The sequence below is a fragment of the Sapajus apella genome, unplaced genomic scaffold (genome assembly GCF_009761245.1).
Source record: "Sapajus apella isolate SASKATOON/1434 unplaced genomic scaffold, GSC_monkey_1.0 scaffold2, whole genome shotgun sequence".
In the NCBI taxonomy this organism is placed as follows: Eukaryota; Metazoa; Chordata; class Mammalia; order Primates; family Cebidae; genus Sapajus; species Sapajus apella.
In genome coordinates this window covers 46,876,726-46,902,043 of record NW_022436942.1, presented here as the reverse complement: position 1 = coordinate 46,902,043, position 25,318 = coordinate 46,876,726, and the positions used below count along the sequence as shown (strand labels likewise).

The 25,318-nt window shown below is 32.6% G+C and overlaps 1 protein-coding gene across 3 annotated transcripts in view; it reads right to left on the bottom strand.

Moving 5' to 3' along the window:
* Positions 1 to 9,110: 9,110 nt before the first annotated feature.
* TMTC3 (transmembrane O-mannosyltransferase targeting cadherins 3) overlaps positions 9,111 to 25,318 on the bottom strand; it is a 51,030-nt gene continuing 34,822 nt past the window's right edge. For 2 of the 3 annotated variants that reach the window (XM_032297151.1, XM_032297154.1), the window contains exons 11-14: positions 19,240 to 19,343; positions 17,849 to 18,018; positions 15,685 to 15,911; positions 12,529 to 13,346 (exon numbers count right to left, since the gene is read on the bottom strand). In XM_032297151.1, the coding sequence (XP_032153042.1) occupies positions 12,529 to 13,346; positions 15,685 to 15,911; positions 17,849 to 18,018; positions 19,240 to 19,343 (1,319 nt within the window). Of the gene's footprint in view, positions 13,347 to 15,684; positions 15,912 to 17,848; positions 18,019 to 19,239; positions 19,344 to 25,318 lie in introns of all 3 variants that reach the window. The other variant, XM_032297150.1, reaches the window with a different exon arrangement.

The following is a 25,318-nucleotide window of genomic DNA, read 5'->3' as shown; positions in this document are numbered from 1 at the left end:
TGCAGAAGAAGCATTTAACAAGATTCAAAATCCTTTCATGATAAAAGTTGTTAACATATTAGGTATAGAATGAATGTAACTCAACACAATAAAGATCATATATGACAAATCCACAGTTAATATTACAGTCAATGTGCAAATGTTGAAAGTTTTTCCTTTAAGATTTGAAACAAGGCAAGGATGCCCAGTCTCACCACTTCTATTTAATACAGTACTGGAGGTCCTAGCCAGAGCAATTAGGCAAGAGAGTAAAAGACATTCAAATTGGAAAGGAGGAAGTTGGATTATCCTTATGCAGATGACATGATCTTATATATAAAACCCAAAGACTCAACAAAAAAATCGTAGAAGCCTGAGCAACATAATGAGACCTCATTTCTACAAAAAATCAAAAATGAGTCAAGAGTGGAGGCACACACTTTTATCAAAGCAAGACTCTGTCTCCAAATAAATAAATAAATAAATAAAATTTTTAGAACTAATAAGTGAATTCAGTAAAGTTTCAAGATTAAAAAAAAGCATGCAAAAGCAGTAGAATTTCAATACACTAACAGCAAACTGAAAAAAATTCACAAAAATGGTTTTAAGTAGCTACCAAAAAATAATAAATTCTTAGGATAAATTTAGCCAAGAAGCTAAAAGATCTTTACACTGAAACCTATTGAATATAATAAAAAAATTGAAATAGACACAAATAAATGGAAAAATAACTCATGTTCATGAATTTGAAAAATTATTATTAAAATGTCCCAACTACCCAAAGTGATCTTAAAATTTGATACGATTTGGCTCTGTCCCCACCCAAATCTCATCTTGAATTGTAATCCTTATAATCTCTATGTGTCAAAGGAGGGATCTAGTTCATGGAGGTAATTTTCTCCATGCTGTTCTTATGATAATGAGTGTGGTCTCTTGAGATCTGATGGCTTTTAAGGAGCTCTTTCCCATTTGCTCTTGTCTCTCCTGCCACCTTATGAAGAGGGTGCCTGCTTCCCCTTCTGCCATGATTGTAAGTTTCCTGAGGCATCCCAGCCATGCAACACTGTAAGTCAATGAAATAACTTTTATTTATAAGTTACCCAGTTTCAAGTAGTATCTTTATAGTAGTATCTTTATCTGAATAGACTAATACAAGAGTCAATGCAATTTGTATCCACATACCAATGACATTCTTCATAAAAATAGAAAAAGAATCCTAAAATGTATATGGAACCAGAAAATACCCCATATGAGCCAAAGCAACCTTAAGCAAAAAGAACAAAGCTAAACACTCCATGACTGCAAAATATATTACATAATTATGGTAACCAAAACAGCATGGAACTGGTATATAAACAAACACATAGACCAATGGAACAAAACAGAGAGCTTAGAAATAAATATACATATTTACAGACAACTAATACTCAACAAAGTTGCAAAGAACACACAATGGAGAAAGAACAGTCTTTTCAATAAATGATATTGGTAAAATTAAATATTTTCATTCAGAAGAATAAAATTAGACTTTTATTTCACATCATATACAAAAATCAATTAAAATGGACTCAAGGCACAAATGTAAAACCCAAAACTATAAAACTGTAAGAAGAAAACATAGGGGCACAGCTCGTCGACATTAGTCTGGGCAATGACTTTTTAATATGATTCTAAAGGCACAGAAAACAAATGCAAACACAGACAAATGTATTTATACAAACTGAAAAAGATTATGCATAGTAAAGAAAACAATCAACAGAATGGAGAGGACCTACAGAATGGCAGAAAATATTTGCAAACTGTACATTTGATAAGAGGTAATACCCAAAAATATAAGGAATTCAAACAGCTTGATAAAAAGAAAACAAATAATGTTATCGAAAAAAATGGGCAAAATACCCGAATAGACATTTCTCAAAAGAAGACATACAATGACTAATAAGTATATTTTCAAATGCTCAACCACACTAATCATCAGGGAAATGCACATTAAAACCACAATAAAATATCAGTTAACATCTGCTCAAATTCTATTAACAAAAAGACAAAAGATAATTATTGTCAAAGATGTGGAGAAAAACGAACCTTTGCACACTGTTGATAGAAATGTAAGTTAGAACAATCATTATGGAAAAGAGAATGAGTTATCAAAAAATTAAAAATAAGGATCTTAAAATTTATCACAAAAAAGAATAAAGTTTTGAGGTGATGGAAATGCAAACTACCCTCGTTTGATCATTACACATGTATACATATAATGTTTTGAAACATTAAATATGTCACCATAAACATGTATGATTATGTGTTGATTATAAACAATTTTTAAATTTAAAAAATAATTAAAAATAGAACTATCATATGATCCAGCAGTTCCACTATAGGGTATAGATCCAAAGAACAAGAAATCAGTATACCAAAGAGATACCTGCATTTCCATGATTATTGCAATGTTATTTAAAATAGATCTGACAAAGAATCAACCTAAGTGTCAATTAATAGGTGAATAAAGAAAATATAGTGTGTGTGTATATATATATATATATATATATATATATATATATATATACACACAATGGAACAGCATAACAAAACATAAATCATGTTACTTGTGATGAACCTGGATGAACTTATGGATGAACCTGAAGAATGTAAAGTGAATATTAAGTGAAATAAGCCAAAACCAAAAAGACAAATAGTGTATATGTGGACTCAAAAAGAACTGATGTCATAGAAGGAGAGAGTAGAATGGTGGTTCTTGGGGTTTTGGTGGCTGTCCTCAGTTGTGTGTTGATTTATGAGTGAGTTTTATATTTTCCTGTATCTTAAGATTAGTAAATGCTGTTTTTTCACTTCCAAATTTAGGTCTCCCTTGATCATTTCTTGTAGACACAGTCCAGTGACAACGAATTCCCTCAGCATTTGCTTGTCTGGGAAATTATAATTTATTTGTTCCTCATTTATAAAAAATAATTTTGCTGGGTCTAATATTCTTGACTGATAGGTTATTTTTTTCTTTCAGCCCTTTGAATATATCATTCCATTTTTTTCTGGCTTATGAAATTTGTGCTGAGAAATCTGCTGTTAGTTTGAATTCCCTTTACATATGTGTAGACATAGTTTTTTCTTGTTGTTTTTGGGAATCACTATCTTTGACTTTAGACAGTCTGACTATAATATACTGTGGAGAAGACATTTTTGCATTGTATATTCTTGGCAACAGCTAAGCTTCTTGTATTTGTATGTGTAAATCTCTTGCTAACATTAGGAAGTTTTCATCTATTATTTTGTTAAATAGGTTTTCTTAATTCTTTTTTTGTCTTTTTGCCCTCAGGGATATCAATCATTCGAATATGTGGTTGCTTTATGTTGTTCCAAATGTCATGAAGGCTTTGTTCACATTGTTCATTCTTTTTTCTTCTTTATATTTGTCTGACTGGGTTATTTTAAAAGAGCTGTATTTAAGTACTAAAACCGTTTCTTCTACCTGATCTAGTCTACTTTTGCAGCTTTCAAATATATTTTGTATTTCCTTCAACGAATTCTTCAGATTCAGGCTTTCTATTTGGTTTCCATTAAAAATATATTTTTTTAAAATAAACTTCTCATTTATATCCTGAATTGCTTTCCTGATTTCTTTGTTTTTTAGAATTCTCTTGTATCTCACTGCACTTCCGTAAAATTAATATTTTGAATCTTTACTTGGAATTCCAATTTTTAAAATTAAGATATATTTCTGTTTAGAACAAGATGATCCCCAGTAAAAATAAAATAAAATAAATAATTTTTAAAAAAGAAAGCAGCTCTGGTCAGCAGAAGCTCTTAAGTTTAATTAGATCTGATTTGTCAATTTTGTCTGTTGTTCCCAATACTTTTGGTGTTTTAGTCATGAAGTTCTTGCCTATGTCTATGTCCTGAATGGTATTGCCTAGGTTTTCTTCTAGTGTTTTTATGATGTTAGGTCTTACATTTAAATCTTTAAGCCATCTGGAGTAATTTTTGTATAAGGTGTGAGGAAGCGGTCCAGTTTCAGCTTAATGCATCTGGCTAGCCAGTTTTCCCAACACCATTTATTAAATAGGGAATCCTTTCCCCATTGCTTTTGTCAGGTTTGTCAAAGATCAGATGGTTGTAGGCCTGTGACATTATTTCTGAGTCCTCTGTTCTGTTCCATTGGTCTACATCTCTGTTTTGGTACCAGTACCATGCTGTTTTGATTACTGTAGCCTTATAGTACAGTTTGAAGTCAGGTAGTGTGATGCCTCCAGCTTTGTTCTTTTTTCCTAAGATTGCCTTGGCTATGCAGGCTCTTTTTTGGTTCCATAAAATGTTTAAGGTCGTTTTTTCCAGTTCTGTAAAGAAGGTCAATGGTAGCTTGATGAAGATAGTATTGAATCTATAAATTACTTTGGGCAGTATGGCCATTTTCACGATATCGATTCTTCCTAACCATGAGCATGGAATGTTTTTCCATATGTTTGTGTCCTCTCTTATATCCTTAAGTAGTGGTTTGTAGTTTTGCTTGAAGAGGTCCTTCACATTCCTTGTTAGATGCATTCCTAGGTATTTTATTCCCTTGTAGCAATTGTGAATAGGAGTTTGCTAATGGTTTGTCTCTCTGTTTGTCTGTTATTGTTGCATAGGAATGCTTGTGATTTTTGCACTTGATTTTGTATCCTGAGACTTTGCTGAACTTGCTTATCAGCTTTAGGGGATTTTGGGCTGAGACAATGGGGTTTCCTAAACATACAATCATATCATCTGCAAATAGAGACAATTTGATGTACTCTTTTCCTAATTGAATACCCTTTATTTCTTTGTCTTGCCTGATTGCTGTGGCCAGAACTTCCAATACTATGTTGAGTAGGAGTAGGTGAGAGAGGACGCCCGTTTCAAACAGAATGCTCCCAGTTTTTGCCCATTCAGTATGATATTGGCTATGGATTTGTCATAAATAGCTTTTATTATTTTGAGATATATTCTATTGATACCTACTTTATAGAGAGTTTTTTAGCATAAAGGGCTGTTGAATTTTTGTCAAAGGCCTTCTCTGCATCTATTGAGATAATCATGGGGTTTTTGTCTTTGGTTCTGTTTATGTGATGGATTATATTTATAGATTTGTGTATGTTAAACCAGCCTTGCATCCCAGGGATGAAGCCGACTGAATCGTGATGAATAAGCTTTTTGATGTGCTGTTGGATTCGGTTTTCCAGTATTTATTAAGGATTTTTGCTTCAATATTCATCATGGATATTGGTCTGAAATTTTCTTTTTTTAGTTGTATCTCTGCAAGGTTTTGGTATCAGAATAATGTTGGTCTCATAAAAAGAATTATGGAGGATTCCCTCTTTTTGTATCATTTGGAATAGTTTGACAAGGAATGATACCAGCTCCTCTTTGTACCTCTGGTAGTAATCAGCTTTGAACTCATCTGGACCTGCACATTTTCTGGTTGGTAGGCTATAAAGTGCTGCCTCAACTTCAGACCTTGTTATGGGTCTATTCAGGGATTCAACTTCTGCCTGGTTTAGTCTTGGGAGGGTGTTACTGTCCAGGAATGTATCCATTTCTTCTAGATTTACTGGTTTATGTGCATACAGGTGTTTGTAGTAATCTCTGATGGTAGTTTATATTTCTGTGAAATTGGTGGTGATATGCCCTTTATCATTTTTTATTGCATCTATTAGATTCTTCTCTGTTTTCTTTTTTATTAGTTTGGCTACGTGGTCTATCTATTTTGTTGATCTTTTCAAAAAACTGGCTCCTAGATTTATTGATTTTTTTGAAGGGTTTTTTATGTCTCTATCTCCTTCAGTTCTGTTTGGATCTTAGTTATTTTTTGCCTTCTGCAATCATTTGAATTTGTTTGAGCTTGCTTCTCTAGTTCTTTCAATTGTGACGTTACGGTGTCAGTTTTAGATTTTTCCTCTCTTCTCATGTGGGCATTTAGTACTATAAATTTCCCTCTAGACACTGCTTTAATTATGTCCCAGAGACTATAGTACATTGCATCTTCATTTTCTTTGGTTTTGAAGAACACCTTTATTTCTGCCTTCATTTCATTATTATCCAGTAGTCATTTAGGAGCAGGTTGTTCAGTTTCCACATAATTGTGTGGTTTTGAGTTTCTTAATCCTGAGTTCTAATTTGATTACACTGTGGTATGAGAGACTGTTATGATTTCCATTCTTATGTATTTGATAAGGAGTGATGTATTTCCAATTATGTGGTCAATTTTAGAGTGAATGCTACATGGTGCTGAGAAGAATGTATATTCTGTAGATTTGGGATGGAGAATTCTATAGATGTCTATTACGTCTGCTTGGTCCAGATCTGAGTTCAAGATCTGGATATCCTTGTTAATTTTCTGTCACATTGATCTAATATTGACAGTGGAGTGTTTAAGTCTCCCACTATTACAGTGTGGGAGTCCAAATCTCGTTGTAGGTCATTAAGAACTTGCTTTATATATCTAGGTGCTCCTGTTGGCCAGGCTGGTCTCGAAGTGATCTGCCCACCTAGGCCTCCCAAAGTGCTGGCATTACAGGCCACAAGGTGTAGCGTCTTTACGTATGTTTGTATTATTTGTTTTAACCTAAGTCCATAATCATGCTTATTTGCTCTTAAACTTCCTCATTGAGTAGGTAATCCACTGGTAAGCTTTTTTATATTCCTTTGGTCTTTCTCTCCCCATGCTTCACATACATACTTTTTTTCTTTCTTAAACTTTTTATCCACTGGCCATGTGTTTGAAGAGGATGGGTGCAATGAAGGTCTGAGAGTATGATGTTTAGTAAACCATTGGATTCATAGTTTAGGGCCTGGAGAAAATATGGGCTAGAGATCTGGAATATTTATAGCTCCAACTACTGCTCCACAGAAAGAAAAAGAATGGCAACAAGAAGACTAGTATTTACTAGTATTTAAGTGACTAAGAAGCCTGCAATGAAAACTATAGTTCAGTGAAGCAAATACTCATACAAGAAACAGTGTTAATAACGTGCATGCTATTCACTGCTCTGAACTTTTACACATATCACTGCTAAAATTAGATCTGATTCTGCTAACAATCTGGGTAGTCAGTTCCACTCTCAAAGATCAGACAGGGCCCATCCAAAATAGTTACCTGGTCAGAAGGGAGTTTGTTGCAGTTAGAAAGCTTTTTGAGATCTAATTTAGTTAGGGAGAATCGTGTAGAAACACCATATCCCTGAAACCCACTCTACTGCCTGCAACTTTACCAAGAAAGTGGTTCACTTGACTTAACCTTTGATATGGCTAATAAGATTTACCCATCATTTATACTTCAGTATGGGTTAGTCAGTTTATGGTCCCAATATCTGAAACTAAACCATGGCAGAGGCAAGAAATAAAGACGAAATTTTGACCATGTGAGTCTTTAAGAAAGGGCAAGCTAGAATGTTTTTATAAATTTTATTTTGCTTCAGGTTCTGGGGTACATGTGCAGGTCATGCAGGGTTGTTGCATAGGTGCATACTATATCCAGCATTTCTCCCCATGTTATCCCTCCCAACCGTCCCCACCCCCCTGCTGTCCGTCCCCTAGCTCCCACCAACTGCCCCCAGTGTGTGATGCTCCTCTCCCTGAGTTCACATGTTCTCATTGTTCAACACCTGCCTATGAATGAGAACATTCAGTGTTTGGTTTTCTGTTCTTGTGTCAGTTTGCTGAGAATGATGGTTTCCAGATTCATCCAAGACCCTACAAAGGACATGAACTCATCGTTTTTTATGGCTGCATAGTATTCCATGGTGTCTAAGTGCCACATTTTCTTTGTCCAGTCTATCATTGATGGGTATTTGGGTTGGTTCCAGGTCGTTGCTATTCTACACATGGCTGCAATGAACAGATGTGTGCATGTCTTTATAGTAGAACGATTTATAGTTCTTTGGGTATATACCCAGTAATGGGATTGCTGGGTCAAATGGAATTTCTATTTCTAGATCCTTGAGAAATCGCCACACTGTCTTCCACAAAGGTTGAACTAATTTATACTCCCACCAACTGTGTAGGAGTTTCTATACATCCTCTCCAGCATCTGTTGTCTCCAGATTTAATGATCGCCATTCTAACTAGTGTGAGATGGTATCTCAATGTGGTTTTCATTTGCATTTCTCTAATGACCAGTGACAATGAGCATTTTTTCATGTTTCTTTGCCTCATATATGTCTTCTTTTGAAAAGTGTCTGTTCATATCCTTCGCCCGCTTTGGTATGGGGCTTTTTCTTGTATATCTGTTTTAGTTCTTCGTAGATTCTGGATATTAGCCCTTTGTCAGATGGGGAAACTGCAAAAATTTTTTCCCTAGAATGATTTTTTAAGGGTTATTTAAGGCAGAAACATGAAAGCACCACGTTATACAGTGTTACTTGATGGAAATATGCTATCCATTGAGCCACAGCAATGTTACTGATGAATAAAGTTACAAAGAACATGAATTTGCCTGGATCCAGTCTTCATATTATGTCTTTCATTTTATGCTGCCTCCCTGATGGCAGTGAACAGCACAAGGTAATACAATTTTAAGGTGTCTTAGTTACACAATTTAGCTTCATCCCAAGCATAATTTACTTTAGGCTATCTATGTACTTGTTAGCATAGATAGCTAAGGAACAAACATTACTATTAGATTTCTAATCATTTGCTTGCTATCCTGTCATTGACATTACAGCTATTAGCACAAATACAAATTAAGTCATATCCATCAAATCCAAGCATTTAAGCCTTGTTTATACTAATATTACTTTATATGTGCTAGAAACTCTAAGCAATTTGAATACATTATATACAATATATCATATAAATATATAAATCCTCTTCATACCTTTAAAAGTTTTTCCCAACTTGTAGATGAAGAAACTGAGGAGGACATGCAGGTGTAACAATTTCCTCTTAATTATGCCAGGGGCAGTATCAGGAAGATGTAGAAATGAAATTTGTATAAAATTCCAAGTCTGAGTTGTTTCCACTTCTTAATTTGGTTGTTTTCACTCATGTTTGAAAATATATCATTTTCAGAAACTTATTTCATGTCTTTCTCAGATCACTGTTAATAAATTACATGCCATCTCTTCTTCAAAAAATAAGAAATCTCTTTATACACAGTATCGTATTTTTTTTTAACACTAAAAGGCAGGCCAGGCTATGGTTTTAAGAAGTACCAGTTTAATAATGATATTTAGAAATATGGTACAGATACCATAGCAATATAAAATGCATACAATTTTAAATTATTTTTTTATAAACTCTCTACATGAATGGCTGACAGCTTCTAACAGATAAACTTTTGGACAAAGGTAGAAGATATTTTTGGGCATTCATTTAAAATACCATCTAGTCATCCAATTCGGTTTCTAAAAATACAAATATGACAAATATATGGATTTCTGAAGTATAAATTGACATACAAATCTATATATTTTCTTAATAGTTTTTAAAGCATCTTTAAAGAAGCATTCTATAACATGAAGTTGAGAGTTCAAATTAGCTGTAATGAAAAGGCAAGAGGTTTATTAGAACCATGTAATTCACATACCAAATTTTTACATAAAAGTAAACACAAAATTGAAAAGCAAAATACATATTTTACTCTCCAAGTTATCAATTTCAGAAAACTACTCACTGGAAAAATTAAGATAATATTCCCAATTCTAAATGTTAATAAGAAAACAAGCACAATTCCAGAAACTTAATTCTACCTTCTAAGAAGCAGTGGAGTAAGGTAACACTGCTCCTTGGGGATTGTCAAAGCCTTCCTAGAACTGCTGGAGAGTTTATTTTCTTTTGAGAGAGAGAGAGAATCAAAACTCTTTCCATTCACCAGCATACAAACCTGTGATAAGCTTTGTTTTCCTAACTTACACATTATCAGAACTCTGAATCATAGGTTAGTGAATTGATCCCTAAATGTGCCCACTTCCATCTCCCCGAACAGGCAGCTCCAGAGGAAAAAAAAAATGTTATCTTTTCTCACCTGAAAAGTTTGAATATCTATTTTGAATTTATAGAGAAGAAACAATAATCTTACACATGGGCTAGTTTGATGGAACTTAAGCTCTTACATTTCAAGTCATAAATGCTAGTTATTAGAACATGTTCCTTAGTGGAATTTAAACCAGCAACCCTTAACTGGTATATTGCTAATTTTAAAAGTTAATATGGGAGAAATAAAAGGATTTCCTGAACTAATGTAGAGCAGTGGTCTTTAACTCTGACTATAAATTTGAAACACTCAAAGAGCTTTTGGAAAAACAGGCATGGCTCCATCTTCCAGAAATTCAGATGTAATTGTTATGAGGTGGGTTCCATATTAAAACTCCTCAGATGATTCTAATATGGAGAGGGTTGAAAGCTACTGACTTGGAACAATAATTAAATTATTAATTATTCATAGTGGTCTTTATTTAAATAAAGTATTTAAAATTCAAATATATGAGCACTTACGTAATAGGCACAGTTCTAAGTGCTAATAAGGAAGAAAATTTTTAAATAAAATCATTGGATCACATTAATAAATTTTATCATTTGAATAGTTATGTACATTTATTAAAATATTACTCAAACTTCTTTTATAGTCTGCTGTCACAAAAGATTTCCTTTTACTTTTCTGAACCACCCTCCACTTGATATTATGGCAAAACAGGTCATACTCAGAAACTTTTCCTTAAGATATATGGAGAAAATATAAGAATTTAAGATTCCATTTTCAAGTCATAGTATATGAGGTATTCTCCATCTTATATCTGGAGTCACAAGTCATAACCTAAGAATGGAAAATAGGCATTGTTTGGATGCTTAACGGAATCTCCTAGATCAAGATCAACTCCCACTGGTATCAGTGCTTGCTTTAAATTGCCTTAAAAAAAAATCTATGGCAGATTCTTGGGGGACCTAGTAAGAGTGGGTCTTTTAATGCAGACCTTGTATCTTATGATCTATTTATAAAACAATTCTTAAAAAACATTATGGGAATATGGTTTTTGAAACATATAGTTAGAAATTAGTTATCTCAAAGGAACTAAAAAAATATATAGTTTTTGAAATACTACATAATTAGAAATTAGTTACTATCCCAGGATGATAGCTAGAGCTTTTATATTTTAAATTAGAACCATCTTTTAAAGGTATTATAAAGCTCATTTAAAATATATTTTAACTTAAGAAAAAAAATCAGGTTTAAATTAGTAAATTTAATTTTTATCTACTTTTTAACCTATTTTTCAGGTTTAAATTTGCCCAAACCAACTGAAAAATTTATTAATACTATAGTAGACTAATTATCTTTTATATCTAGACAGTAAGCCCAAATGATACAATTTTGGTTAAACCATAATAATTGCATATATAGGAAAATGCAATAGCAATCTGTTTTCCATTCTTGATGATTAAAATAGCTGCAAATTTTTTATGAAAGCTCAGTAGTCAAAATACATATTTAATAAAAAGACATACCATAACAAAATATCAAGAAGTTAGCATTTGAAAATAAACTGTCACATTGTTTTGCTTTCAATCAAACAGAAGTGAATTCAGTGGCTTAAGGTATCTAAGTATAATTAAATTGTGACTTTGGAAGCAGAATATTAAAATCCAAGTAAGACCAGAAAGCTAACACAAAGATGAAAGAGAAGTTTCCTAAGTTATTACTCAAAAGTTTAGAGTTACTGGGACTTCTCAATGACTATTACTTAAGAAACATGAATAGTTCTGGAAGTAATAGTGAAAAAAAAAAAAAGACATGAATAGTTTGGGGAATAAAAGTAAAAAAAAAAAAATCATGATTATGTGATTCATCTTGTGATACTCTCAATAAGTAAAATCAAATAACAAAAAATACAGTATATATGAGCACCATTAGAAATGTGTGTATGTAGCTATACGTGTCAAACTTTACCTGATTAAAAATTGCATTAAGTTAAAAACAAGTATACAATTATGAAAATATGTTAACGTCATGACTTATTTTAAAATGTTTCATCCAGCATTCTTTCTAGAACTAAACCAAAGAATACAACAGAAAGTCAGTATGCTTTTGTAGTGCAAAGTCTCCTGATTAAATAGACTTACTTAAAAAAAGTGTTCAACAAGTGTTTTCAATTCATAGCTAGATTCTAAGAGATACAAGAAAAATGAAGTAGGCGAATAAATGGGAATTCATAGAATAAACCAGCACAGGTTGGATTTGTCCTCAAGGGATTATCATTCAGGCATCAAATTATTTTTAATTGAGAGCAGTAAAGATTATACTGCCAGAAACACCTTCTTTCTATAATAAGAAGTGCAAATTTGTCACTTTCACTGTAATATTTCTGCTATATTCACCCAAACTTTGTAAACAGCCATATTTCATATGATATACATCCTGGGATAATACAGGTCTTTAATGAAAATCTTACTTTGATCCTACTTCAAGGCAGCTCATGATTGACCATTAGGAACCCTTGGACTTTTTTTCAAAGCTCCCAGTAGAAGCAATCATATGATAGATTGATGTTCTTTGATACTCTTGTCACATGATACATATTAATATTATTCACCATTTAAAATACGCTCAATCTCTTCTAGTCTTTTTAAAGCAGCAACTCTTTTCTTCTCAATTTCTTTGATGTCTTTTGCTGTTTTGTGGGGGGTCTCTTTGTCTCTATTTTTTCCTAATTGTTTGTTGGATTCAGATGGACTTTTATTATCACTTGTTTTTACTATTTGTGTTTGTCTGGATTCACCTCTGATTTCTTTTACACTTTCAGCTGGAATTTTGTCTCCTTCTTCTACATCTGAAGTCTTACTGGTTGGGAATATTGGCTGTTCTACATAACCAGATGAGGAAATTTTATCCCTGACTATATTCAAATGACGCTGAATATATTCTTCATGTGGTGCTAATGCCAATGTTTCAACAAGGCATCTTTCAGCTTTTAATAAGTCTTTTTCCTCAAAATAAACAACACAAAGATTGTGTTTTCCTTGCACATTGCTTGGATCCATCTCCAAAATCTTTTCAAAACATTTTTTTGCTCCTAGTATATCTTTCTTTTGATTCATCAGAATGTCTCCTTTTAAAATAAGGCCCTTGATATGATCAGGGTAGTATCTGAGTAACTCTTCCAAAATTGGCAAAGCCTTTAATTCCTTTGCAGTCTGGGAATACAGGAGAGCTAGATTAAACAAAGCACTTCGGAAGTCGGCTTGTAACTTTATGGCTTTCTTCATCCAAATCTCTGCTTCACTGTCCTTTTTGTCATCCATGGCAAGCATTCCCAAATTGAAATAGCCATTAGCATCTAGTGGCTCTTCATTTATATAGCTTAGAAGTCGTTTTCTAGCTTCAGGTCTGAGTTTAACCTCACCTAGAAAGTTTTTTAAAGAAAAAAAACTTATATTGCTAGTACAATAATTAAATGTGAGGAACAAAGCTGTTTTCAAATACTTAGATTACAAAAAAGCTTTAACAACTAATTGCTTTCCATAGTTAAAAAAAGTAAAAAGCAAAAACCTCGAAGTCTTCACAGGAAAATCAAAATATATGAAACAGTAAAAAGACAGCTTATTTCCTTTCCTTTAAAACAGTACGTGCTTCAGAAACCAAAGGAGAGAAATGTCTCTTATAATATAGAATTCAATTGGAAATAGCAGAGGGAAAATAGAGAATTCAGAGAAAGAAGCATAGGATTTGCCAACGAAGACATGTATTCAATCTTGATTCTGGTAACATTATGACTTTATACATTGAACAAGTTATTTAACTTCTCCGGGTTAACTGAGTTTTCTAAGAATTATTATGATATATATTGGAAAATTAATGGTAACTATTACTGGGTAGAAAAATGTTTCAGAATCACTATATTATATTCCTGTTTTTTTTTTTTTTTTGAGACAGAGTCTTGCTCTGTCACCCAGGCTGGAGTGCAGTGGTGCGACCTTGGCTCACTGCAATCTCCACCTCCCTGGCTCAAGTAATTCCCCTGCCTTAGCCTCCTGAATAGCTGGGATTACAGGTGCATGCCACCACATCCAGCTAATTTTTTTTTTTTTTGTATTTTTAGTAGAGACAGGGTTTTAGCATGTTGGCCAGATTGGTCTCGAACTCCTGAATAAGGCAATCCGCCCACTTCGGCCTCCCAAAATGCTGGGATTACAAGTGTGAGCCACCATGACTGGCCAGAATTACTATATCACATTTTTAAAAATGTTACTTCAAAATGTTAGGAATGTTTTGAAGACAAAAACATATGATTAAATATAAGGATTAGGAATTTAGAAATTAGGAATTAAGGAATTAATTGGGATTTAGGAAACATACATCATCTTTTTTTTTTTGACAGAGTCTCACTCTGCCTCTCAGGCTCGTGGGCAGTGCTGTGACCATAGCTCACTGTAACCTCGAACTCCTGGGCTCAAGCAATTCTCCCACTGTGGCTTCCCGAGTAGCTGGGACTATAGGCATGTGCCACCATTCCCTGCAGATCTTAAAATTTTCTGTGGAGACAAGGTTTCACGGTGTTGCCCAGGCTGTTCTCAAACTCTTGACCTTCAGTGATCCTCCCACCTTGGCCTCACAAAGTGTTGGGATTACAGGCATGAGCCACGCCTGGTAGGAAGCAAATCTCCATTGAGGTAATTTCTATTGCAAATAAATTAAAAAAATGTTCAAGTACTACAGTTACAAACCTTATGGTGCAATCTTGTGTCTAATAATGAGCATCTTTCATGGTTATCAAGGTAGATAACTTTACAAAAGTATTAGCTTTTCTCCAAATTTATACTCTTTTGAATACCAGGCATAAAGATTTCTCTCTATTCTTTTATTTGGCAGCCTGATGGATGATGAAAATATGGAAATAAATCAGGAGGCTTCAGTTGTTATCTTGGATTAGTACTTAGCCATGAGACTTTGGAGCAGTCATAAAATGTATTTGGTTTTCACTCTGCTAAATAGAAGACTGGCAAATGCAAACCTCAATGGTCTTCTTTAGCTCTAAAATACTATGACTTTATGATTCTTTCATATTTTACAAAAGTTTTAAGAAATGCATCTAAGAAATAACTAACCATTATAATAGATTTTTCTATTTAAAAATTAAAAAGATTATAAATCATATACACTGTCTTGTAAGGCAGAACTAAAATTTCTATATAAAATATGGATGAAAGATCCAGATTTACTGTGGTTAATAATTTAGTTTTGCTAAATTATAAAAAATATCAAAAATTACAATAATATCTCAAAAAACACAGTAAAATTGGATATAAAATGGTGCCCAAACTATTAGCTCTTATGAATCAAAATAAAATAAAAGGCTATTTTGTGAAAACATATGCTCTTGGCTCCTCACAGCTAATTATGGAAAAAATTTCACAAGTTCATATTATTTGGAGAGTTTATAAGTTATATTATGTTTACGTGTATAAAATGACAAAATAATTAACGTTGCTTAATAGACTGCCTGAAAAATTAGCCTTAACACATGCTAGAAGAATTAAAAATCAGTATTATCACGTTAGAATGCATGTTACTTGAAAATAGTTTATTTCAAATATTCTTCCTATAAATCTTTTAAGTACAGTATTGCTATAAACTGTTAATACATAAAGTGTTTGTTATGGGTAATAAAGTTAAATTAAGGTTTTATTATATTATATAAACTACAATTTGTTTAAATGCAGAAATATTTTGAGAAAACATACCTGATTCTTGCATTAATATAGCAGAGTTGAATAATGCTAGTTTATGCTTTGGATTTAGTTCTAGAGCACGATTAAAGTTTTTTAGGGCTTCATTTGGTTCTTTAAGTTCAATATATACAATTGCCAAGTTGTACCAAAGATCTGCGTTATTTCTGTCCAGCTCTAGTGCTTTAAGGTATGCTTCCTTTGCTTTAAGAGGTTTATTCATTTTTAAAAGCAATTCCCCTCTGTGGAAAAATCAAACACAAGTTTTACTTACAACATTACCATCTCAGTTTGTAGACAGAGTTTTTGCCAAGTTTTAAACCTTTCCACATATAGTTTTTTTCTTTTAACCCAAGCTCTTAAAAACTCTTTCAAAAACAACTCTTTGAAACTGTCCTCAAATCTGAACTCCTTAGTTTATTTGTCTTGATTTATTTTCAAACAATATTTAAGAAGAAAATTCATGCCTGACTTTAGAGGGCAACATATCAGGAGGACAGAGAAAATATATTCTTTGAATTTATTTTAAAAAGAGACAGACTAGACTGCATCAGAAAAAGGACAACTAGCCAGAGTGAGAAATTAATTTGTTAGGTGACAAAATAACAGCACTAGAAGAAAAAAACGGCATACAGTAGTAGTAAGAGAAATTCCAATGTTTGATTCTATAATAGAAGTCTCACTGTGCAAAAAATCAAAGTATTTAAAATCTCTAATCCCTTCTTATGTTAATTTAGTCCTCATCAATGTCTTCATATAATATGACCATTCATAAAAAAAAAAAAGTCGGGCATTATGGCTCATACCTGTAATCACAACACGTTGGGAGGGTGAGGTGGGCAGATCACTTGAGGTCAGGAGTTTGAGACCAGCCTGACCAACATGGTGAAACCCTGTCTCTACTAAAAATACAGAAATTAGCCAGGCACGGTGGCATGTGCCTGTAGTCCCAGCTACTAGGGAGGCTGAGGCACCAGAATCACTTGAACCCATGAGGCAGAGGTTGCAGTGAGCCGAGATCACACGACTGCACTCTGGTCTGGGTGACAAAGCAAGATTCTGTCACAAACAAACAACAAACAAACAGAAAAAGGACTAAAAAAAAAAAAAAGCTGATTGTGTAGAGTGGGAGGGACTTATCTGACCTGTAGATAGCTTTGAGGAACACACTTAGAATTGAGGACCAGTTAAGAAACCATTACATAAATCTTTCTAGTGTGGTTGTATTTTCTGTTAAAAAATTTTAAAAAGTAATTTTGCTTAAATAATTATTTTTACATATGTACAAATCATATTTAAGTAGTGATATGAGAGTTGTTCTTATTATATACTACTATTCTTTCCTACAGTATTAGCACAGGAATAAAATTAAAGGAACAACAATTAATATTCTCATTAAAACAACTTCTAGAATAAATGTTTGTTCAAAATATTTTTTTTTAATGCAGAGATTGTTAAACAGTTCTTTATGGGTTAATACATGACAGGTCTTATTTACAGATACAAGCCTGCTAAACTCAATGGGTTTCAAGAAGTACTGGACAAGGCAGACCAAAAACAATCCCAACTTAAAAACAGATTATCTCAAAAACTTAAATTCAGAATGTGTTTCCCCACAGAAACAATGTTACAAATTATTATTAGGTTTCCGCATCAGGCTACAAAACAAAGTTTTAAAACACATTTTCCCTCAAAAATAATACAAATTATAACACATACATAAGAAAATAAATGAAGTTTTAACATGTGATGCCAGACAACGTTTTTTTGCTGAGAACCAAAATGTTTTCTTTGTCCAAGGCATCAATAACCAACCAACTCTAAAAACTTAAGAAAGTTCCTGAGAGTTTGATATTAGAAGAAACTATTAAAAAACATAAATTTCAGGTGTTAATTTAATTAGGAAAAGAACAATTTTGGTGATGGGAAGAAAATGAAACTGAGACAGAGCTATTTCTACCCTTAATATAAAACCTAAGGCGGCTATTATAGGGATTCTCTTTGTTAATTTCAAATCAATAAAATGTGTCAGTCTAAAAAGCTATGCCCTTCTATGTACTTGATTGCTAAGATTATTAAAAATATAATTTTTTTCAAAAGAAAGCCAATTTATTAAAAATGTACATGCAGATGCAGTTTCAATATTCTATAATGACAGATCTAAGGTGAACTGGAATACCTGCTAATGTAAGCCTGCTTGAAGTCGGGCCTCATGCTTATTGCTTGACGGTACAGCTGATCTGCTTCTTCCAGTCGGGACTCATTTGCTCGGATCAGGTTAGCCAGATTGATATAAACATTTAGGTGGTTAGGGGCAATTCTGGCTGCATATTTTTTACCAGGAATAATCTGTTTAAAAGAAAAGGCATTTTCATGATTCGATATTTCAGTATCAAAAATCAAAAGTACATATTCCTATTGGCTAATTTAAAATAACATAGAACATAGTATAAAAAATACACTTTACTAAGATCTGGGTTCTATTCCTGTTGTGATCAAACTTAAGAGACCTTGACTTCTAAAAGTTCTGATTTGTTTGACTTCACAAAAAGATGCAAGTAAAAAAGCTTACAATAATCCACTGAGCTGGCATAAATAAAAAAATATATCCTTCAATGCCATAAAGTATTATTTTATTACATTATTGAGGATACTGTAAATAAAATATTATCTTTAGATTTTTATGTGCTTTCTTTTACATTTTTATGATTTATTTTTAATAAAGTAGTAAAAGTAACATAGTCTTATGTCCTCAAAAAAAAAATAGCTTAAGCTCGGCTGCATTTTTCTCAATTGTAGTAATATTTATAGTAACATTAATAGTGATTGGGAAGTTAAATTTTTTAAAAACAAGGTTGAACTGTATAATATTTTAAGGATTACTTTATCCTTTACCTATTAGTTTAACTGTATTTATTATTGGTTTTTATCATATCTAATTTATTGTGTTCACTGGAAGTTTGAATCCATATATATTGTATATTCTAATAGCCTTTACTTAACCTTAATAATCAACTAGAGTGTTTAATTTCCAAACTTCACCAGAAAAGGAAGTCCTTAGTATTCTGGAATAAAATTAACTACTGTATTGTCACAACCGAGAAATATTTTGCTGACAACATGAAAATTGACATAAGAGTCAGATCTTCCAACTTTGATACTGTAATGTTATATTTAATGAATCTTATGTCATTATAACTGATAGACAAATATAGCAAGAGATGTATCTACTAATTTTATCACTTTTATTCATTTGATAGGAATAATGTTGAATTTTATGATTAATATGCATAAAATCATATTTGTGTAAAGTCATATAACTTGCTAATAACTCATAATCAAGAATACCTAAAATTCACACTTTATGAATTCAGTTTTTACAATGGACTATAAAACAATTTTTAAAAATTAAGTGAGCTAGAAAAATGTAATTATTTAAACAACTTACAGGAATAGATGATTCATTAGACACTTTACTTTTGTATCAACTAAGTGAAGAATTATCCTTCTAGATAATTTATTCAATATGGACATCTAGTAGATATGACATAATAAATTATGGCAACTTACTTGAGGCATCAGTGATTTAGCCATCATGTAAGATTCTTCAGCTTCTTTGGTTCTATTTAAATTTTTATAAGTTCTTCCTACATTCATATGGGCACCAATGTCATCTAAAGTTTTAAAACAATCATTTGTTGGCAGTATACAAATGGTGTATTAAATATAAATGAAATGATTTAATATATTTGATATATAAACAAGTATTCAATATAACTAATGAGAAGACATGTTTCCAGAAACAAATATACTAGGCAAAAATGCAAAACCAGGCAACAGGTTCTGCTTCTTCCTTTAAGTTCCTGAAATATAACTTGTTATAACTTATGACCAACAGTGTTCACAAAATCACTTAATGAACCATAAAGACAGAAAATACATACATAGTATGAAAAAACTATTTCAAGGGATTTTTGAAGGGTTGAGACATAACAGAGATAAAGGTAATGAAGTAATTATTATCACCTTCCTTCATTGTATTTTACTATACTAACGCTTGCTTTCATTTACTTAATCTCATAGCTTAGAAATTCACTCAAGAGGTATGGCTCAACTCTACAAGTGAAAAGAATCATCAGGATATTTAGAATTACTTCAAGTGTTATAACAAATATGCATCATGGTGGAACAGGGGCAAAAAGAATGAAAAAACTTTGCCATTCAATTTTTAAAAATTTTTGTGATTGTGGTTAGAATGAGTATAATGGAACATAATGATAATAGTATTACTTAAGATGCAGTGGCCCACCTCTCTTAAATGATAATAAACTCCTTAAAATTTATTTTAGATTTTTTTTTAAAGGTTGTGTTAATTTTAGAATGTCAGGAGCTTATGTCTCATTGTCTGATGTGGAAAATAAAAATCCCAGCAAATGTCTTCAGGGATAGGAAAAAAAAATGCAGTTGAAATAGGGAAAATACAAGGATTCATCATACAGTAGTTTTTTAAACAGACAGATTTCCCAGTAAATATTTCAATGGTTTGAATGATAGAAGGAAAGTAGAAGATCTTAAATCAGCCAATTTTTACTCAACATGAATTTCTAACAGACATGAAAAGGTTCATTTTGATTACTACTTGCCTGTGACACCAATTATTTTGCAATTGTGGAATAATTCTCTGCCTGCAACTCCTAGAACTCATACGGGCCAAGCATGTATATCTTGGGCATTCTCCGAGTAACAGTCCTAAGATCTTATTATATTATGTTTTAGTCTGGCAATTGTGTGCACTGCACAGAAACTGGCAGAGGCAGACCAGGTGTGATTAGAGATAAGTTTAGGAGTAAGGAAGTTGATTTTTTTTCTTTTAAGATGTATTGTTGAGTCTCATGTAGCCTGGAGGGGTCAAGAAAAAAAATGTTTAAGCTAGCCATTCTTAATCCTGGCTACAAATCAGAATGCTTGTGTAGTTTTAAAAAATTCAGATACTTTAGCCCCACATAGCTCCATCAAAATATAATATTCAGAAATAAAATCTGCAAAAAATATGTTTATAAAAAGTGTCAAAGGCAATTCTGATATAGAATCCAGACTGCAAATCATTGTATTACCGATTGAATATAATATATACTGTATAGTGACTAGATCAGGGTAATTACTTACATTACATGCCTCAAAACATCGCTATATATCCCATGAATACGTACTATTATTGTCAATTAAAAAATATGGAGTCTTTGCTTTTATATAACTTTTTTTTTTACACCAGATAAATCCATACAACATGTTTATAGAGCTCTGAATGCTGTTTAGGAAAAGCTAAATTACATAGAACCTGAAAAAAGTAATTATACACTAAGCATTTAAAAAGAAACTGAAAATTTGGAAAAATAAAAGTGTAATTACGTCAGCTAAGTATTTAAAATGTTACTGAAATTAGCCCCAATCAGTGTCAGAAAAGATAAAAAATGAGGCAAATTAACATCCACTGAAATCATGTTCTTAGAATTATGGCAAGGAGATATTGTCATTAGTGTAGACTTCAAATGCTAGAGTACAGCAGTCCTATGTTTCAAAGAACAGAGATGTAATATACAGATATTCTTTAGCATCAGAAAGGCCACTCGATACAGCTAATAAAAAGAAATAATTTTATGAGTACCTATCCAAAACAACAGCAGCATTAGTTAACCATCTGGATTTTAATTCAATTGTAAATGAGGAACTCACAAATCTCAAATGTATCCTGTTTGTCAATACTAGGTTTCTATAATCAATTAAATTTTCCAGAATCCTAGTTGAGTATATTTCACTTCTTATCTCTCCTCACATCTCTAATAACATATTTTCACTAAGGAAACAAAAGAGCAGAAGGGAACTTACCATCTCACTGCTAGGTGTTATCAACTTATCTTCATGAATGTTTCCAAGTGTTTATTAATAGTAACACACATCTGTGTGCAAAGGCATATACATAGTCTGCTTTCCCTCATACACCTTCTCTCTTATCTAGGGCCAACCAATCTACTTATATACTAGATCACATTCCCTTTTCCCACTTAAGAACTTTGTTCACGCCATTATCTGTCCTGCCTATCCTGCAACACATTCTCCTGTTGCAAAAATATCTGTTCTTCTGTATAGTAAGCCATTTTTTTTTTTTTAATTTTAAGATGTATTGTTGAGTCTCATGTAGCCAGTACTAGCTGTCCAACAGTGAAGTAGTCTCACATTGATATAGCTTAGGCATCTATGTTGCTTTTCATTATTTCCTGTCCACAAAATTATCAATTTATTTAAAAAGATAAATTTATAAATATTTGGAATCTCCTAGGAACTCTCTGTCCTTCATAAATATAGATGTAAAAATAGTATTTTAACAAATCAAAAAATATATAATATGGATAAGTCATGATCAAATGGTATTTTACCAAAGGCAAGGTTGTTCAACACTATAATCAATGTAATCTACTATATTAACAGACAGAAACAACACAACCTTATTTATCATCATCTCAAATGGTGCAAAAAAGCCTTTGACAGAATCCAACATCCATTTGTGCTAAAAGTTCATCCATATGTGCAAATGAAGAATTAAGAAAGGCAAGAGAGTTCTCATATACTGCTGGTGGGAAACACATTTTTTGGAAAACAATTTAGCAGACTTTTAAAAAGTTAAACATACACAAATCACATGACCATGCCATTCCTCTGTCAGGTTTTAACTAAGAGAAATGAAAACATACAGATTGGTACATGAATGTTCGTGACAGCCATTATTTGTAACAGCCCCAAAGTACAAACAATGCAAACATCCACCAGCAGGTAAACAGATAAACAAACTGTGGTATATCCATGTGAGGGAATACTACTCAGCCAAACAAAGGCATGGGTTTTTGATTCATACAACAACATGAATGAGTAACAAAAAAATGTGCAGCATGAAAAAGCCAGGAAAAAAAGAGTGTCCATAGAGTATAATTCCATTCATATACAATTTTAGAAAAAGCACATTATCTGCAGATAGAAAGCTTTTCCCCAGAGAAGGCTGGGGTGAAAAGAGGTAAGATGGAGGCATTAGAAAAGGGTACAAGGAATTTGAGGGGTTGATGGATATTTTCAGTATCTTAGTGTGGTTACAGTCTCACAGGTATATACATATGTCCAAAATTATCAAATTATATAGTTTAAATATGTATAGTCTATTGTATGTCAAATGTACGTCAAGATTGCTATTAAAAAGGTTACAACCCAATCATGTCTTTGCATTACTGGAAAATCCTTCTAAATGATCTTCCTGCTTTTCTTTACTATTTTCTGCATAGCCAGTGATACTCAAAATTAACTACACCAGAGTATATGTGCAAAGGTTGCTCTCTCAGTTATTCTCATCTCTTAATACTAATCTCCCATATAGCCTTTCTCTGACCAATTTCTAATGTCTATGCCCCTTTTATAGCTTTTATCACTTTCATGTAAGTAAATATACATGTGCATGCATATGTGTGTGCATATATATATTTTGTGTGTGTATATATTTACACATGTGTATTTGTTTACTTATTGTTTATGCCTTTATTTAGAATGGAAACTCCATGAAGGCAGGAAATTTGTTTTATTTACTGCTGGAATCCCCAGCACTTAAAATAGTGTCTGACTCATGGTAAATTCTCAAGTAAATGCTTGATGAACAACTATACCTACAGAGCCATTTGCTATTCATTCTCTTTCGGCCTTTTTCCCTGAACTGTATATCTCTTCTTTGCCACCTCCCTTCCTAGTTCCAGTGAAAATAATGTCATTAATATTTACCAGATCATATTTATTGAATATACATTATTGACTAGAAACTGGCCTAAGTCTTATATAACCAGTATTTAACATAATCCGTACAAAAGAATGAAGATCTTATTACTCCAAACTTACAGACAGAAAACTTAGAGTGACGGAATTTGAGAAAAGGTGTGATGCCAGAGTCCATTAACTAACCATCACACTAGCTGTCCCTTTTTAGCCTTATCCTGGTCACTGTCTTGCCCCCTCTAACTCTAAAAATACAGTAAAATAACATGTCGTTTCATCTGTCAAACCCATCTAAGAATAATACAGCTTAAAAAAACATGGAATAAGCCAAGAAACCTCTAGATGCCACATTCAATGTTTCTAAGTTTAAATGCTTCATAAAAAATCATAATAAACTGGTTTACTTGCTTTTCTACTCCATGGTTTATTATTAATAGAAACAGCAATTATCAAAGTGTGATAGTGAAGTCAAACTGAAGGAGAAAGGTTTAGCAAATATCTCAAAAACAGCAATTAGTGACAATTGGCAACGAGGGGGGAAATTATTTAAAAACTGAGAGTCCATACCTGCAATATCCTGTGATAGGCGCACTATTCACTAGACAAAACTGAATGTGTACAGACACACACCCACACACTTAATTTACTATTTACAACAATGCTGTGAGACAGAAATTACTATCGCATTTTAGAAACAAAAAAGAAGAGTCTGAAGGGGCCTAAGTAACATCTCAGTCTCAAAACCCTTGTGCGCCTGACAAAGATGACTGCGTCTCTAAGAACTCCTAAAATCTAATTAATCCATGTACTATATATCTCAAGACTTCAGAAAGTAATGAATTAAAATATTTAGTGACTGTTGACTGTGTATAGGACCCTGCTTGATGCAGGGGTACAAAAATGATTCAGATGTTCATGCTACCCCCGGGAAGCCCAACAGTTTAAAGAAATATTTTAAATGAATTTGTATTTAAATAAATAAAATATAGCACTAAATAGAAAATTAAAAATACAGGAAAGATATGGAGGAAGTAAAGGGGTTTTATAAATGAAAACTATTTGCTTATAGCTAGAAAGATATGAAGAGTTTTTACAAGAGAAGTCACTGGAAAATGGGAGAAAAGGCAGGAGGGAGAAATTCTAGTCTCAAGGAAGAATATAAACAAAGGTAAAGAAGTACGGAATATTAATTCCATATTCCAAGAAAAACTAAACTACATGAACGGCTAAGGGAGATAAAACTGAAAGGCTAGACCATCAGTTATATTTCCAAAACTTTTTATTCACCTTTCTCTAATAGAAACTTAGCTTTGTTTTGGAGACATGGTTACCTTTAGCTTTGTGTTCTTTTCTATTCTTTGTGACGCTGTGCCTGGGAGAAGAACAGATATCTTCTTCCGTGGTCCATGTTGCCACTTTTGGACAATTCTCTCTCTTTTTTACAATCACTTATCTCTAATTGTAATTTAACTCTATTACCCACTATTCCTATCGGTGTTGTAGTCACCAATTCCTGGATCACAGATCCTGGCTCCCTGTTGCTTTCTCCAACATTACATTTGTCAAAATTCTTAATGATTTAGTGATTTCATAATCCATATAGATATTAATCTTTGAATACCGTGGTCTTGATGTCCTTTTTTCCAAATGACTTACACCTTCTTTCTACCTTAGCTAATTAGTGCAATGGTCATAACTGTACTTACTAGAAAAAAGTAACAGTGCCTGACACTCTGTACCCCTTCAAGGGTATTTGGTAATGTGTGGGGATTTCTTTTTGGTTGTCATTCTGAATGGAAAATAATGACAGCATTTGGTGGATGGGGGTCATGTCTGGCACATA